The sequence below is a fragment of the Anolis carolinensis genome, unplaced genomic scaffold (genome assembly GCF_035594765.1).
Source record: "Anolis carolinensis isolate JA03-04 unplaced genomic scaffold, rAnoCar3.1.pri scaffold_11, whole genome shotgun sequence".
Classification (NCBI taxonomy): Eukaryota; Metazoa; Chordata; class Lepidosauria; order Squamata; family Dactyloidae; genus Anolis; species Anolis carolinensis.
Window position 1 is genome coordinate 8389168 of NW_026943822.1, and position 18107 is coordinate 8407274.

At 42.6% G+C, this 18107-nt stretch overlaps 1 protein-coding gene across 2 annotated transcripts in view; it reads right to left on the minus strand.

Annotated features, from left to right (window-relative positions):
* Window positions 1–15110, minus strand: part of clpx (caseinolytic mitochondrial matrix peptidase chaperone subunit X) — a 34110-nt gene extending 19000 nt beyond the window's left edge. For both annotated transcript variants that reach the window (XM_008119437.3, XM_003226563.4), the window contains exons 1-3: window positions 14955–15110; window positions 5104–5264; window positions 3455–3572 (exon numbers count right to left, since the gene is read on the minus strand). In XM_008119437.3, the coding sequence (XP_008117644.1) occupies window positions 3455–3572; window positions 5104–5264; window positions 14955–15024 (349 nt within the window). In that variant the 5' untranslated portion in view covers window positions 15025–15110. The remainder of the gene's footprint in view (window positions 1–3454; window positions 3573–5103; window positions 5265–14954) is intronic.
* Window positions 15111–18107: the final 2997 nt, after the last annotated feature.

Consider the following 18107-nt stretch of genomic DNA (forward strand, 5'->3'; position numbering starts at 1 on the left):
TCCTTAGGACAGATCATTTATTGTGTGTTCACCCTTCCCTTGATATCAGGTCATATTTCTAAGACTATTTTTAGTGTGTTGAACAAGGCAAATCAACAACACTTCAGCATTGCTATTGTGCAACATATATTCTAGCCACATTTTTGAGTTCCAAAGGTAGAAGAAAAACTGCAACAGAAACTGTTATTTTTTGTTTAAGACACAAGGTTCTTCCTTTGAAAACAATGTTTTCTCTCTCAACTTCTGAGAATGAACAGCAACTTGTAAGCCTTAACAATTCAACAGATGAAAAAGAACGTTGATTTGAAGGAGTACCAAAACAAAATAACAAAACTGGTTTTTGTCCTACAGAAGTAATATAAAGCAACACTTTGACTTTAAATGTTCAACCACTACCAGTTTAAGTGTAGTAGGTATACCCCTAGTGAACAGTATAATGATCAGATAAGGACAGTTATCTGTTGCATTTGTCCACCCTATTCACAAAAACAGTAGCATTGAATTTTTGCTGAACTCTGCATCAACTTTTAAGTGCAATCTGGTTCTGTTTTCAAAATATCCAACTGGTCTGGCTTGTCTCATTTGTCAAGGAAAGTGTGGAAAGCCCTCCTCTAAAATAATTTCAGGCATGTTACTTTTACATGAGAAATGGAAAATGTTTCACCACAAAGGCTGCACTGGTTAGGGGCCTGGCTCTCACCGGTCTCAAATAGAGGTAGTAGCAGACATGCTGTTAAATAGACGGTAAAGAGTAGGGCTTTTCTAAGAAGAATCAAAAGAATCTTTGGAGACAAAGGATAAACAAACCAAAACTAATACTACACCTATCATTCTTTCCTTTAGAATAAACGTGATCATATCTCTTATACAGTATAGTACAAATACAGAAGGATAAATTCTCATCCCACTGTTTCAGTTTTTGCCAATGTCCTAGAATGCCCTCAGGCTCATGTAGGTGCTGCATGACTTACTCCACATAAAAGATTAGTCACATGTAAAACGCTGTTTCAGACCTTTGCACTGTTAGAGGCTTTTCGACAACTGAGATGCAATGGCAAACAAACGTGCATTTGCCCAATGGAAACTCAAATACCTATTTATTATTTTCATGCCTATTGTGCCATGCAGGAACCAGGAGATTATCAGGTAATGGGGAAACACCTAATTTATACTTCATAGAATTCAGCTACTGTAGAGCAGCTTTGCCTATACATGTACAACCAAAAATACTATCTTAGACATGAGCAGAAGCTAGTGGAAGCAACTAATTTTCACATACAGACTGAGTCGATTCACGAGGCTCTTTGGAAAATAAAATGGAATATCTATCTTAAATTTCATGTAGGAGACTGAATATAAATGTGAGAAATAAAACTGAAGCAACTGTCATACTGGAACTAAACCATCAAGCCTTTTAAATTCCCCTACAAGTAGGTGGCTCTCAGACTGGTTTCTTCCAATAACTGAAATGATCTATTTCCAACTATTTTGATTGCAAAGGGGAAGCACAGTCATATCTGTGATGCAATATATCTATATCTAAATCCATAATAAAAACAAAAACACGTATGTGTGTATGTGGCACGGATGTCTGCTCACACAGCCAGCCTCCGGCCTCCACAAACAGGCTATACTTCCTAGGGTTAAAAATCTAGGAAATCACTCTTTTCCACTGACATTGCGGTTACAGCGAGCGCCATGAACATGCAGCCCAGCCTCTGCCAATGTCCTTCCCAAACACTACAACCCACCACACAAGGAATGCTTTCATTTGGGGACCATTTCCTCCTAGATTTTGCTTTTTCTTCCACCACAGGCAGGCATCCCAGGGTTCTCCATTGCTGTGGAATTTGCATGTCCCCGCCCACTGCCCTTTCCTTTCCAATCTCTCTGCATAACAAACAGAGCAGAACTGACCTGCAACTAAACTTACTGGAGGAGTTTAGGGATTGACTCCACATGGTGAAAGTTGTAGTTCACCCTGCATCAAGTCAGAGCACTGTCACTCCTACTGGGGAATATAGAGGAGTTGTAGTTCACCTACACCCAGAACACTACGAACCCAAATAATGATGGCTCTCGGCCAAACTTGCCATGCAGACCCGATATGCCCAGATTTGACTACTGGTGGATTTGGAGGGGAACTGGACTGGAAGTTCACGAGTAGTTGGTACTAGGATTTATAGTTCACCTGCAATCAATGAGCATCACACTTGGCACACAGAGCCCCCATAACCAATACAACATATTGGACAAGTTTGGGGGAAAGGGAGTTATAGTTCACCTGCAGCCAGATAAACACTGACCCCCACCGACAATGCACTCGGACTACACTTCACACAGAGAAGCCTCATGACCTACTAAACATACTGCAGGTATTTGTGGGAAGGGGCCTTAATTTTGAGAGTTGTAGTTCACCTCCATCCAAAGACCACTGAACCCAGCCAATGACGAATCTAGACTTGGCACACAGACTGAACTTGGCCCACAGACTGAATATTGCCTGCTGTGAATACTGATAGATATTTCAGGACAATTACCCCAGGAAATCTGGAAATTGCAGTCATTCACCCCCATCCACAGAGTACTACACGACACAATTCTGGGAATTGTAGTTCACCCACTCCAAACAGAATACATAACATTAAAAGACAAATAATACCATTTTCAAATGACCCGGGCATCGCCGGGTCCCCAAGCTAGTCAATAATAAAAGAAAGCCACATTCTGACCCTGCCTCCCAGGCATGTTGAAAGGTGCCTATTGCCAAAATAAATACTGAGTCAGGCTCTGCAATGATAAGGTGCAACTCTTGTCTCTAAAATCTACAGCGTCATTTTACATGTCCTGGTTCTTGGCTGAAAAACAACTGCCTATAAATCAACTGCTACATACAAAGAACACTCTGAGGAAGAAAACAGTAGGAAGCCATTTATCTCCAAGAATTCAAAATCCTGCTCCTTATAACTTCACCTGACTAACAAGAAATGTGACACATACAATATCCAGGAAGTAAAACAAAATACCTTCCAAATTAAGAAATTACATATCGCTTGGGAAGACCATGACTTTTATATACCACAAATGCTGCTTTATGGAGAGGCTTCTGGGATTCTAAATGTTGCAATGCCCTTAAAACCATCAAATTTGGCAATCAGATTGTTGGTCAACTGTGTTGCAAGCACTTTGAGAAGTGCAATCTGCTCACCATTTGCCTACCAGTTAAATCAGAAGGATCACAATGCCTGTGGGCAAAGCTTCCTAAGTACAGTACAATGATTCCACGTTGGATGTGGCTACAATGTATTCATTCTATTTCTCAGATGTAACATCAAATTTACTCCAGAATAATGTCATGTTTATAAATTGTCAAACTTGCTGGCAACATCATATGTATCACTTAAAAAACAATAAGATCTTCTGATTCAAGTAAATGCAAACAGTGAAAACTTACACACAAAGGTCTCGACGTGTGTGCATAAGTCACCACACTTTGGGCAACGCAACTGGTTTCCACCTTTCCCAGAGCTTCCAGAACCAGACTTTTTACTGTTGCCTTCACCAGCCGTTTTCTAGTGGAATTAAATGAAATAGTATTTTGGTTATTTAGATCCGATCAGCACATTTATAACTGGTTATATTCTACATGATTCCCTACCACTACGAAAGGTCGCCTATCACAAACTGGGAACTTTCTACTTGCGCCTTGTCCGTTTTACTTCCCTTCAATTTTCCTTTATACTGTTTATTATCTAAACATGGCAGACAAATGTTTACAAAAAGGCTGTGATTCCCTGAAACACTTGTTAGGAATGGGCATGATCACTAGAGGATTAGTAGTGATCATTTATATTGAAGAAAATTTAATATTAATTAAAATGGATAAAGAAGAAAATAAGTTAGTTCTACCAGCTCCAGGTCTGCAAGGCAAATTGTTCTTGGGAATTGGGCCTCCCTTTCTCATTAGGCCAACATTCCTCTTCTCATTGGACCTAATGCCCAGAGGAAAAGTAGAAAACCAATGGAAGATTCTGCACTATCTCCACACTCTTGCAATTCACACAAACAGAGAATGCAGATAAACAGGTACCCTGTTTCCCCTAAAATAAGACATTCCCAAAAAATAAGACCTAGTAGAAATTTTGTTGAATTGCTAAATATAAGGCCTCCCCCGAAAGTAAGACCTAGCAAAGTTTCTGTTTCAAAGCATGCCCAACGAACAGAACACCAGAGTATGTGGGATTGGTAAATGTACATACCATAGAGTGTTGTACATGGAAATAATGGTAGTAACAAGAAATTCTTGATAGGATTCACAGTTTGTCTGGTTATGCTGGTTTGTGATGACAACTACTGTACAGTATATAATAAATGTTCTTTTTTTTTGTTCAACAATAAATGTGAATTCTTCTTCATGGAAAAATAAGACATCCCCTGAAAATAAGACCTAGCGCATCTTTGGGAGCAAAAATTAATATAAGACACTGTCTTATTTTCGGGGAAACACGGTAGTGAGAGCTAGCGGAAGTTAGGCCAGGCTGCCCTATTAATTGGTAGCACACCCACAATAGGATTACAGGACAGGCAGAGGCCCAGTAAGGCTGATTAATGAAGCCAATCCCACCTATAAGCCAACCAACGATCTTTCTACAGAGAATCTCACACTAAGTTTTTCAACAAGTGAAACAGAAGCCCCGAATTGAAAGGTAACCAATTTTTGAGGCTTTTATAATGGCTCGATTAAGACATCACATTTGATTCTGGCTTACAGTTTAGATTTTGCTTAATGTGTTTCCAAGTATTCAATCAGAAACTGAGTTCAGAGCAGCTTTTTACTTTTGCCTTCCACCAAGACAACTTCAAAAGTTCTCTCTTCTGTTTTGCATGGATATTGTTGCTCAGTTAAGACAAAGTCATCATGTTAATTCACAGTTTAAGTCTCCTTATCTATTGTCTGGTATGCTGTCTGACCTGAGTGTCTTAGTTTCTGTGCTTTCTGTAGTTATGGATACCCAAAATGGAAGTTTCCATTAAATATTTCACTGGGAAAGTAGAGCTAATTGCTCTCCCTCAAGCACAAGCTATATTTAAAATGTCACATACCTTAGTGCCATCTCCTGAACCATCTTTACTTGCACCATCTTTTGAAGCAAAGTATGTTGGTGTTTCTGAAAATGTTCTAAAGGGAACAGTCCTTAGAGACTGAGTTTCAAAAGTCCCAATTATTCCTAAAACTGGAAAACAAGAACGGCCACACGTAATACCTGAAAAGAAAGAAGTCATTTTGCTTTAGATAATAAACACTGCCAACCTACATTAAAAACAGTTTGCCAATGTTGCATATTTAGAACTTTGCTGCAATGAAGTAGTTTATTATTATTTCCATCAAGGACTGTGATCAAGGCCATACAAAAGGTTCTTGCAAACTCCACTAGAGAGCATATCTATTAGCAAGTGCCAACAAAGTTTCCTCAAAGAATGTTAATTACATCTTTTAGGATCAGGCTGTCACACTATAAAGTCCCTTGTATTATGAAGGGAGACAATGTGTTCATCATGTTCCAAAATTAGATCACGAAACACTGCACTCGACTATAATTATTGTACACCAGTGAAATAAACAGTGAAATAAACAGATCCATATATACAAGGCATTGATAAAACCATGTCCATGTGTGTCAAGGAATTCATAGTTTCTATTGAAATGAATGGAAGATTGCACAGCTGTTGCTTCCCTGCCCAAAGCAAGCTTTTGTATGAAGGAACCAAACTGTGAAGTGGGGCAGAGACATCAATAATGAAATTATCAAATTTCAATTTCTGAATTAGATTTTAAAGCAATCTTCTGATTAGGTCAAAAGACAACTGACTTTGAAAACATGTAATAATTAATAAATAATAATAGCAGTAGTAATAATTTTATTTCTTACCCACCTCTCCTTGGTGGTTCACAGCACATAAATGTTAGAAGAGCATCAACTTTGACTCTCCTAAATGACAACTACTCAAAAGAGTAATCTCATGACAACATTGAGGGTTCCCTCCCTAACTACACTCTGAAAGAGATAGTATGCCAAGTGTTATCCATTTTCACTGCCAGCCTAGCAATTGACACTGAAGCACTGCATACTAGAGGTTCAGATTATTTTAGTCCTAGTCCTAACATAATCTTAAACCAGTTAGTTGCATAACTTGATAAAGCCCTGGGTATAAAATCTACTGAAACATCAAAGAGAATGGTGGTATTGTGATGGGAAACTTTTTCAGTTCATGTACTGCGGAAGCAGGAATATTAATTAATTGGGGCAGTAAGCCAAGAAAAAGCCCTTGGGTCACAGCTTTATTCTGCAGTTCAATTGTTTGAAGAACTAAATGATGGAAGGAGGACCAAGGTGAGAGCTCTTATAAGCAAGGACAGACTTCTCTTGTACTATCTTTTGAAAACAATCCCACAGGCAATTTGTCAGATAAGCAGTATTTGCAACTGCACACATATACACACATTCTTTCACAGAGAAATCTTAAGCAACTGATGAAGAAAATTGAAGTATAGGAAAGAGCCAAAATGTTAAGAGACAGCTTTAGGAAGCTCTCTTTAACCCAATGTCAAAACTGTCCAAACTTCATGTAATGAATATGACCATGGGTGGGCTTGGGTTTAAGCATTTGAATATGCATACAGCATCCTTTCGAGAGTTCAACTACTTGCTCAGGATAATTTATCACTTACAATTAGGAAAATATGGTTCCTACTCTGCCCACCACCACTGGATTCACTGTAAAGAGTATGAATGTCAAGGACAGAACGCCACAAGATTCAAAGTAACAGAGTTTATTAGATTACAGAACTCAAAAATGCCCGTAAAACACAAGGGCCAGGCAATTTTTGCCTTTAGGAGCAAAAAGGGGCAAAAGTAAATGTTCAAAAGATAAACCGGATTAAACCGGAGTTTAATCCGGGTAAAAACAAACTGCTTTCTTCAGCCTGGGTATAAACAAAACGAAAGCCAAGGAACAAAAAGATACAAAGAATGCAACTAATTGGCAGCAGATTCCTCTCTGCTGCCAACACTGTGTTTAGAGTAACTTGCGTCGCTCCCACACACACAGCAGACAGGATTCCAACACGAACAAATCAGCCAGGGATTTTAGCAGTAGAGTAGACCAGTTCCGTTCCGTAGATCAAAGCCAGAAGCAGACGTTTGTAGTTTTTCCAAGTCCAAGAAGGGGGGAAGACAAGCCGTGGTCAGTTCAGTCCGAGTTCTCAAAGCAGGAGATGGCGTCCGTCAAGAAGACGACGGAAGGTCAAGCTAATAAGAGTAAGCACAGGTTTGCACAAACAAATGCCCACACAATCCCTCCCGCCGTCTGACCCTGGATTCCAATCAACTTACGTCTCAGCACAGGAAAGCACACAAGTCTTCAGGGAAGCGTCCCACACACACACACGAATCCCAAGCGTTTGCCCAGATTACCTTGCCCGACGCAATTTGCAATTGCTCCCAAGCCCCATTTTATGCCAGTTACAAATCCTCATCACTGTCAGCTGTCCTCCTTAACCCGGGCGTTTCCTCATCACTTTCCTCGTCAGAGCTGGAACACCTCTGACTACGCCCAACAGCATCTCCAGCTGTGGATCCCGTCCCATCCCTCCAGCTAAGCCATGGGTCTAATCCTGAAGGTCCCCATTCATCTTCTGTCCCATCATGGCCAGTGGCACCCAATTCCTCCCTTACCCGAGTCCAATCCATCTCATCCTCCTCTGAGCTAACCAGCCCCTCCTCCATTCTTTCCGTAAACCCTTCGAAAGATTCTTCGTCAGATGGTGCTGCAAATATGTCTCGTAGTCTTTTTCTCTCTCGCTCCTCGAGAGTATCTGACTCTCGAGGAGTCTTACGCCCACGTCTGTCAGAAACAGAGCCATGAGGCTCAATCATAACACTATCCCCTCTCACAAAGGCCTCCTCCCCCGATGGCGGAGAAGTGGCAGTGATACCTTCCGCTATAGCACCACGACGACTAGAGGTATCAAGTTTCAACAGCGAACGATGAAAGACTGGATGGACCTTTAAACTAGACGGTAAACGCAAACGAAACGCAACAGAAGAAATCTTTTTAACGATAGGAAAGGGACCCAAGTACCGAGGCGCAAACTTTCCCCCAGCCTGTTTAATATGTTTGGAAGATAACCACACCAAATCCCCTTCTTCCAACTCCTCCCCTGCCTGCCTGTGGCGGTCAGCCTGAGTCTTCTGCGTTGCCTTAGCTTCCAACAGTAAGCGACGGGCAACATCATGCAATGCAGCCATTTCCGTAGAGCGATACACAGGGTCCGAAGAGACCACATTAGTCGACGGCGCCACACCTCCCCGTGGGTGAAAGCCATAAGTTAGCTCAAACGGCGTATGCTGACTAGACGTGTGCACCGCATTGTTGTAAGCAAACTCCGCCACCGGTAACCACTTCACCCAAGCCGTGGGTTGATCTAAACAAAAACAACGCAGATACTGCTCTAAGAGCCCATTAACCCGTTCCGACTGTCCATCCGTTTGCGGATGGAAGGCGGACGACACGTTTAACTTAGTCCCCAAGCACTCATGGAAATGTTTCCAAAAGCGTGACACAAATTGCGGAGCCCTATCTGAAATAATCACCTCGGGTGCTCCGTGCAAACGATAGATGTGCTTAGTAAATAGTAAGGCCAACGTAGGGGCCGCCGGAATGGTTGAACAAGGAATAAAATGAGCCAGTTTACTAAATAAATCCACCACCACCCAAATACAAGTATAACCCCCAGACTTAGGCAAATCTGAAATAAAATCCATGGAAATGATTTGCCATGGCCTCTCCGGAACAGGTAGAGACGACAACAACCCTCTAGGGCGCCCAACAGGCGTCTTACTCTGCTGGCAAACGGCGCAGCTGTCACAAAAGCGCAGAATGTCTTGCCGCATCTTTGGCCACCAGTAGCTCCTGGTGATAAGCTGTACGGTCTTGAACCTGCCAAAGTGCCCAGCCATGGGTTCGTCATGGTGGGCTCTAATCACCTCCAACCTGAGGGCCCCCACTGGTACGTAAACCTGCCCCCTACGCACCAATACCCCGTCTTGATCTTGGAGATGCGGCAGTATGGTACGGTTACCTGCTGAGAGCAGCATCAGTTGCTCCTGTGTCCACACATCATCTTTCTGAGCCTCAAGGATCTGGTCATGTAACCCGAGCTCATTATCTACAACACACAGCGAGGCAGTAGGCAAGATGGTCTGGCATACTACCTGCTCATTGGTCTTAAATTCTGGCTTGCGGGATAAAGCATCGGCCCGCAAGTTTGCCTTCCCCTCCACGAACTGCACCTTGAAGTTAAACCTGGAGAAAAACAAAGCCCAGCGGATTTGACGCTGGTTTAACTTCTTTGCTGTTTGCAAGTGCTCTAAGTTCTTATGATCAGACCTGACCACGATCTGGTGCCGTGCCCCTTCAAGCCAGTGCCGCCACACCTCAAACGCCACCTTAATCGCCAACAACTCCTTCTCCCATATGGTATAGTTCTGCTCGAAGGGTGTTAGTTGCCGCGAGTAAAATCCACAGGGACGCAAGGTCCCTGAGGAATCCTTCTGAGACAATACAGCCCCCAACGCGTAGCTAGAAGCGTCCGCTTCTACCACGAACGGTTTGTCAACATCAGGATGGGTTAGTATGTTGTCCGACTGAAAACTAGACTTAAGTTGTAGAAACGCCTCGTGAGCTTCCCGCCCCCACACAAATGGCTGTTTCTTGCGCAGAAGCTGCGTCAAAGGTACCGTGAGCTTTGCAAAATTCGGAATAAACTCCCGGTAGTAATTAGCGAAACCTAAGAACCTTTGTACATCCTTCTTAGTCCTCAGCTCCTGCCATGAGTTGACGGCGTCAACCTTATGTGGGTCCATTTTAAGTTCCCTACCTGACACTACATGACCTAGGAACTCCACTTCAGGCACATGAAAGACGCACTTGGAAGCCTTGGCGAAAAGCCCATTAGCCCGCAGTCGGTGCAGAACCTGCTTGACATGTTGACGATGTTCTTTCTCGTCCTTAGAAAAAATCAAGATATCATCCAAATAAATCACTAAAAATTGGTCAATTAGGTCCCTGAACACATCGTTCATGAACCTCTGGAAGACCGCAGGAGCATTACAAAGCCCAAAAGGCATGACTCGGAACTCGTGGCATCCGAAACACGTGTTAAATGCCGTCTTCCATTCATCCCCTTCCCGTATACGGATTAAGTTATAGGCCCCCCGCAGGTCAAGCTTGGTAAAGACCTTAGCCCCTTGCACCCTTGATAACAGTTCCGAGATTAAAGGGAGCGGGTACCTATCCCGAATGGTGTATTTGTTTAGGATCCGATAGTCGCAGACCAGCCTAAGTTCCCCAGTCTTTTTGGCTACAAAGAATACTGGTGCCGCAGTTGGAGAACTAGAGGGGCGAATAAACCCCTTGGCTAAATTTTCATCTAGAAACTCCCGCAAAGCTTGCCTTTCCGGTACAGTCAAGGCATACAGCCTCCCTGCTGGCAGTTTCGCACCTTCTGCCAACTTGATGGCGCAATCATATGGCCTGTGCGGTGGTAATTTGTCCGCTTCTCTTTTACAAAATACATCAGAGAACTCCCCATACTCAGCAGGCACTCCCTCCATATCAGAATGAGTAACATTTAAAGTGCAACAATCCTGCCTCTTTAAGATCACTTTACGTGTTGCCCAATCTACTTGTGGGTTTACTACAGCTAGCCAATCCATCCCCAGGATCACATCATATCTAGGCAAGCTCGTAATATCCCACACAAACGTTCCCGTTACTCCCTGCACCTCCCACGTTACTGCTGAGGTTTCCTGGTTAACCACCCCAGTCTCCAGCAGTCTCCCATCTGCTCCTTCCACCCACACGTCGCATGCCTTGCGCACTCTAGGAATGCCATGCTTCTTAGCAAACTCAATATCTATATAGGAGACCGTGGCTCCTGAGTCCAGCAGTGCCAAAGTAGAAACAAGTTCCTTTCCCCCAACAGATAATGTAATGGGTACGAAAACATGCTTCCTCCCCTCAGTTGACTGCTTGAGGAGCCCTAGTGCGTTGGACTCACGTCGCACTAGGGCTGGCCTTTTCCCGAAAGCTGGGAAGGTTTCACATTACAATTTTTGGCAAAATGCCCAGCATTCCCACAGTACAAACACAAGCCCAGCTGCCTCCTACGGCTCTTTTCCTCTGTAGACAGCTTTTTAAAGACCCCAAGCTCCATGGGCTCTTCCCCCATCACCACAGGTGCCCTGGTTACATGCATGGGTGGCGCACACATTGCTTTTGAATGTTTACGAGCCTCGAACCTTGCGTCTAAACGCAGCACCTTAGCTACTAAGGCGTCCCAGCTTTCAGCCGGCTCCAAGCGTGCTAATTCATCCTGGAGCATATCACTTAACCCGGCAGTAAATAAAAGCATGAATGCATTTTCCCCCCAATCCAGCTGGTGGCGATACAGGTTAAACTTATTTAAGTAATCCAAAACAGTCCCCTTTCCCTGTTTCAACCGATACAGAGCCCACCCAGCGTTCTCCGTGCGGAGAGGATCCCCAAAAGTATCAGTTAACAACTTTTTGAAATTATTCAAATTGTCCTTGACTGGGTCATTTCCCAAAATTAAATTAGTGGCCCATTGTCCTGCGGGACCGGTCAACAAACTCAAAATAAAGGCCACCTTGCTAGTGTCTGTAGGAAAAGCATGAACACTGAGCTGAGAAAAATAAAGCTCCACTTGTGCCAAAAAGGTTGGCAACTTGCACCTGGTTCCGTCAAAGCGTTCAGGAGTCAAAACATGTCCTTTCACGGCATGAGCTGTTTGGCTAACGGTAAAAACCGTTTGCAATTGGTCTAATTTGACCCTTAACTCATCCATCGTCTTCCTGACGGGTTTATTGCTGCAATAAACCTTTTAATGGCGTCGGGCAATCTGTCAAGGACAGAACGCCACAAGATTCAAAGTAACAGAGTTTATTAGATTACAGAACTCAAAAATGCCCGTAAAACACAAGGGCCAGGCAATTTTTGCCTTTAGGAGCAAAAAGGGGCAAAAGTAAATGTTCAAAAGATAAACCGGATTAAACCGGAGTTTAATCCGGGTAAAAACAAACTGCTTTCTTCAGCCTGGGTATAAACAAAACGAAAGCCAAGGAACAAAAAGATACAAAGAATGCAACTAATTGGCAGCAGATTCCTCTCTGCTGCCAACACTGTGTTTAGAGTAACTTGCGTCGCTCCCACACACACAGCAGACAGGATTCCAACACGAACAAATCAGCCAGGGATTTTAGCAGTAGAGTAGACCAGTTCCGTTCCGTAGATCAAAGCCAGAAGCAGACGTTTGTAGTTTTTCCAAGTCCAAGAAGGGGGGAAGACAAGCCGTGGTCAGTTCAGTCCGAGTTCTCAAAGCAGGAGATGGCGTCCGTCAAGAAGACGACGGAAGGTCAAGCTAATAAGAGTAAGCACAGGTTTGCACAAACAAATGCCCACACAATCCCTCCCGCCGTCTGACCCTGGATTCCAATCAACTTACGTCTCAGCACAGGAAAGCACACAAGTCTTCAGGGAAGCGTCCCACACACACACACGAATCCCAAGCGTTTGCCCAGATTACCTTGCCCGACGCAATTTGCAATTGCTCCCAAGCCCCATTTTATGCCAGTTACAAATCCTCATCACTGTCAGCTGTCCTCCTTAACCCGGGCGTTTCCTCATCACTTTCCTCGTCAGAGCTGGAACACCTCTGACTACGCCCAACAGCATCTCCAGCTGTGGATCCCGTCCCATCCCTCCAGCTAAGCCATGGGTCTAATCCTGAAGGTCCCCATTCATCTTCTGTCCCATCATGGCCAGTGGCACCCAATTCCTCCCTTACCCGAGTCCAATCCATCTCATCCTCCTCTGAGCTAACCAGCCCCTCCTCCATTCTTTCCGTAAACCCTTCGAAAGATTCTTCGTCAGATGGTGCTGCAAATATGTCTCGTAGTCTTTTTCTCTCTCGCTCCTCGAGAGTATCTGACTCTCGAGGAGTCTTACGCCCACGTCTGTCAGAAACAGAGCCATGAGGCTCAATCATAACAATGAATGTGCTTAGACATGTATGTATCCTCTTTTCTTGAAAACAAGACCTAACTGGAAAATAAGCCCTAGCACGATTTTTCAGGAGGCTTGTAACATAAGCCCTTTTCGAAAAATATGCCTCAGTTAAGATTGTCAGCCAGACAGATGCATTTAGTACATCAGATGCAAAGGATGACGGACATACTATATTATATTAATAATATAATGAAATATAAATAAATATTATTATTGATATTAATACTTAAAATAAATAGTATTATAAATTATAATTAAGTATTTATAAATACCCAAGAAGGTATTGGATGAGAGATTTTTGTACATGAATAAATGTTGATATTGTTTATGAAAAAATAAGACATCCCCTAAAATAAGCCCTAATGCATCTTTTAGAGCAAAAATTAATATAAGACGCAGCCTTAATTTCACAGAAGACGCGGGATCATACGCACTAATTGCAGGCAAGATTGGCTGACTGGAAGACAATTTGGAGTAAAACTTTTGGCATTTTCTTTTCCTTTTTGAACTGTTTCAGATTGTATAAGAGTATCCTACAGGTCATACCAACTCACACTGATCATACAAGTTATCCCAGCTATGGTAATATTGGATGACAACTTATATATTGGATGACAACTTATATATATTATATAATTCTTTTTTTCATGTCAGGAGCGACTTGAGAAACTGCAAGCCACTTCTGGTGTGAGAGAATTGGCCGTCTGCAAGGACGTTGTCCAGGAGATGCCCGGATGCTTTACCATCCTGTGGGAGACTTCTCTCATGTCCCCGTATGGGAAGCTGGAGATGACAGATGGGAGCTCACCCCACTCCCTGGAAACACAAAGGTTTAACACACTAATAGTATAACAATAACAACAATCCGGAGGGGACTCAGTATAATATACTGGTAGTGTATTATATATATTGTGGTATAATATTATATTACAATATAATAATATATCATAATATAATAATTATACATTATATATTACATATAATACTATTAATAATATGGTAGTATAGTGGTATAGTACAATGTAGTAATATATAATACTAATATTGTGCTATGCTAATTATATAATTTATTATTTATACATATAATATTGATAATAATATTATAATGAAATACAATATACTAATAATACAATATATTAACATATAATACTAATACAGTGCTATGCTAATAACAAAACATATTGTATATACACATAATATTAAAAATATTATAATATAATACAATAGAATACTAACAATACAATATAATAATATATAATGCAAACAAACATGCCCATCTGTATTTTATAAGTATTTTTATGAATGTCTGATGTAATTTAATAACTTTTTAATTGTACAATTTTATATATGTTTTATTGTAAGCCGCCTTGAGTCCCCTATTGGGTGAGAAGGGCGGGATATAAATATTGTAATAAATTAATAAATAAATATGGTGCGACGCGAATAACATAATACATTGTATATACAAATGATATTAACAATAATATTATAACGTAATACAATATAATACTAAAAATACAATATAATATGTAATACTAATATTGTCATATAGCAATACTAATATGTTAAATATAATACTACAGATAATATATAATGATGATACTTTTTCATTGTTGTATATTTTAGGTTGTAATGTTTTTGATTGTGAGCCGCTTTGAGTCTCTGTATCGGTCAGATAAAGTGTGATATAAATCAATCAATAATGAGATCCATAACCTGGAATTTAACACAGGGCTGTTAAAAGCTTGAAACCAGGAGTGAGGCCTACCGCGAGGCTGAATCCTCGGTCTCCGTTAGTGACTTACCCCTTCGCGCCGAAGGGAGGGACGCGCTGAGGAGCCGCGCCGCCGCCGCGCAGGAACCGCAGGCCGCCATCTTGGCGCCGTCGTTCTTCCCTCCTCAGAAGCCCGAGACCCGGATGTAGCGTCATAGTTTCGCAAAGAACGGAGGAGGGACCACAACTCCCGGGAGGCGCCGCGCCGAAAAGGCCGTGCTGTTCAACCTCGAAGCGGGCGAACCGCCTTCTGGGAAAGAGAGGCCAATGCAGGAGAGGCGTGTGCGCAGGCGCAGCGCATCATCAACGGAGTTGTCAACAAGGAAGGCAGAGCTCTTCTTCTATGTTTGCCTCTAGATGGCGGGCCATCCTAATGTTCTGTCTATCTATCTATCTATCTATCTATGAACTATGTATCTCTTATAGAATGGACTGGATGGCCCTTCGGTTCTCTTCCAACTCTAGGAATCTATCAACTATCAACATGAACATACTGTAACGGTTTGGGAGGAATTGACCTCGATTCTTGGGAGTATAGTTCACCCGCACCGAGAGATACTGTGACCGTCATCGACAATGGAAGAGGACCGAACTAGGCGCAGAGAACTCTCCTGACCATCTGAACTGAACATACTGCAGGGGTTTGGGAGGAAATGACCTTGGCTTTTGGGAGTTGTAGTTCACCTGCATCTAGAGATACTGTGACCCCCACCAACAATGGACAGGGACCAAACAAGGCACAGAAAACCCCCATGACCAACTGAACATACTGCAGGGGTTTGAGGAGTATTAACCTTGGTTTTTTGGGAGTTGTAGTTCACCCATATTGAGAGATACTGTGACCGCCACCAACAATGGACCAGGACCAAACTAAGTGCAGAGAACCCCCATGAACTACTGAACATACTGCAGGGGTTTAGGGGAATTTCACTATGATTTAGAAGAGTTGTAGGTACTGGAATGTATAGTTTACCTGCAATCTAAGAGCACTCTGAACACCACCAATGATGGACCTAGAACTAATGAATGAACTCTGTTGGCTTTGACTTGGTCTGGATTAAGGTTTACGTGCAAGCTTTTTGTGGACGTATGGTTTAAGTATTTTTATTGTACTGTTTTAAATGTATTTATTGTATTATGCTAAATTGATTGTTTTAATTGCTTATGTTTTATCTTTTGTACTGTATACTGGCATTGAATTTTGCCAGATTGTGAGCCGCCCTGAGTCCCTTCGGGTGAGATGGGCAGCATAGAAATGATGGAAATAAATAAATAAATAAATAAATAAATACTAAACTTGGCACAACAAAATCCCCATGACCAAGAAAAAATACTGGAGGTCTTTGGAGGGATTAATAGGAATTGTAGTTCACCTACAAACAGAGCACACTATGAAACCAAACAATGATGGATCTGGCATGCATACCCAATATGTCCAAAGTTGAATACTGCTGGGTTTTGAGTGGAATTGGCCTAGACATTTTGGAGTTGTAGATACTGGGATTTATAGTTCACCTGCAATCAATGAGCACTATGAACTCCACCATAGTGGGAATTAGACCAGACTTGGAACACAGAGCCCCCATGACCAGCAAAAAATACTGGAGATCTTTGGGGAAAAGTTACTTTGATTTGAGGGATTTGAGGTTCATCTACATGCAGAGAGCCCTGTGAACCCAAACACTGATGGATCTGGACCAAATCTGGCACATTTGGCTTCTCTGTTTAGTCTGACATAGTGGTTGTGAGAGTGGTCCAGCATTTCTGTGTTCTTAAATAATACACTGTGTCCAGGTTGGTTCATCAAGTGCTCTGCTATGGCTGACCTCTCTGGTTGAGTTAGTCTGCAGTGCCTTTCATGTTCCTTGATTCGTGTCTGGGCAATGCTGCGTGTGGTGTAGACTTGTCCACAACTGCATGGTATATGGTCGACTCCTGCAGAGGCGAGAGGATCCCTCTTGTCCTTTGCTGAACATAGCATTTGTTCTTAGTGGATCTGTAGATAGTTTGTAGATTGTGTCTCATGAAAATATCAAAAATCTGGTTAAAGGTAAAGGTTTCCCCTGACGTTAGGTCCATTCATGTCTGACTGGGGGGTTGGTGCTCATCTCAATTTCTAAGCCAAATACACCATATCACTCAGAGGCTCAGCAGGCTCCTAAAGCCCCATCACCCTCCCCACCTTATGTTGATTCATGTAGGTACCAATGACACCGCTAGGCATACTTTTCAAAAGATCACAAATGATTTTCGAGCTCTGGGAACAAAGCTAAAACTGTATAATGTACATGTGATCTTTTCATCCCTCCTCCCCGTTGTAGGACATGGCTCTACAAGGGCCGGAAAAATAGTACAGGTCAATAACTGGCTCAGAAAATGGTGTCAAGAGGAGCATTTTGGATTCCTTGACCATGGTCTACTCTTCCAAGAGGATGGACTACTGGCAAGTGATGGGGTGCATCTCACACAAGTAGGAAAACATATTATTGCACACAGACTCACAAACCTCATCAGGCGCACTTTAAACTAGATCCACTGGGGGAGGGGAACAACAGCCTGGCGAACACTATATTACCCATGACTACAGGGAACCGCCAAAAGGCTAAACGGAGGGCTGCACAAACACAGCAAGGACCAAGTACAGAGAGCACAATAATCCCAAATAAACAGCTCGAGGGGAGGTCACAGGGGCTTACATGTCTTTACACTAATGCTCAGAGCATGGGAAATAAGCAAGACGAACCTCAACTCTTAGCACAGCACCACACATACGATGTCATAGGCATCACTGAAACCTGGTGGGATGACTCCCATCACTGGAATATAGCCATTGAGGGCTATAACCTCTTTCACAGAAATAGAACAAAGGGGAGAGGAGGGGGAGTAGCTTTATATGTCAAAAACAGTTACGTTGCAGAAGAAATGCAAGACTGCAATCCGGGAAACCAGCTTGAAAGCATCTGGATAAGAATCAAGGGAACCGGGACTCAAAAAGATGTCGTCGTGGGTACTACAGACCTCCGAGTCAGGATGAAGGACTTGATGAAGCCTTCTGTCAACAGCTGACCAAACAGGCACAAAGAAGAGATATAGTAGTCATGGGCGATTTCAATTATCCCGATATCTGCTGGAAAACAAACTCAGCCAAGAGTACAAAGTCCAACAAATTCCTCACTTGCCTTGC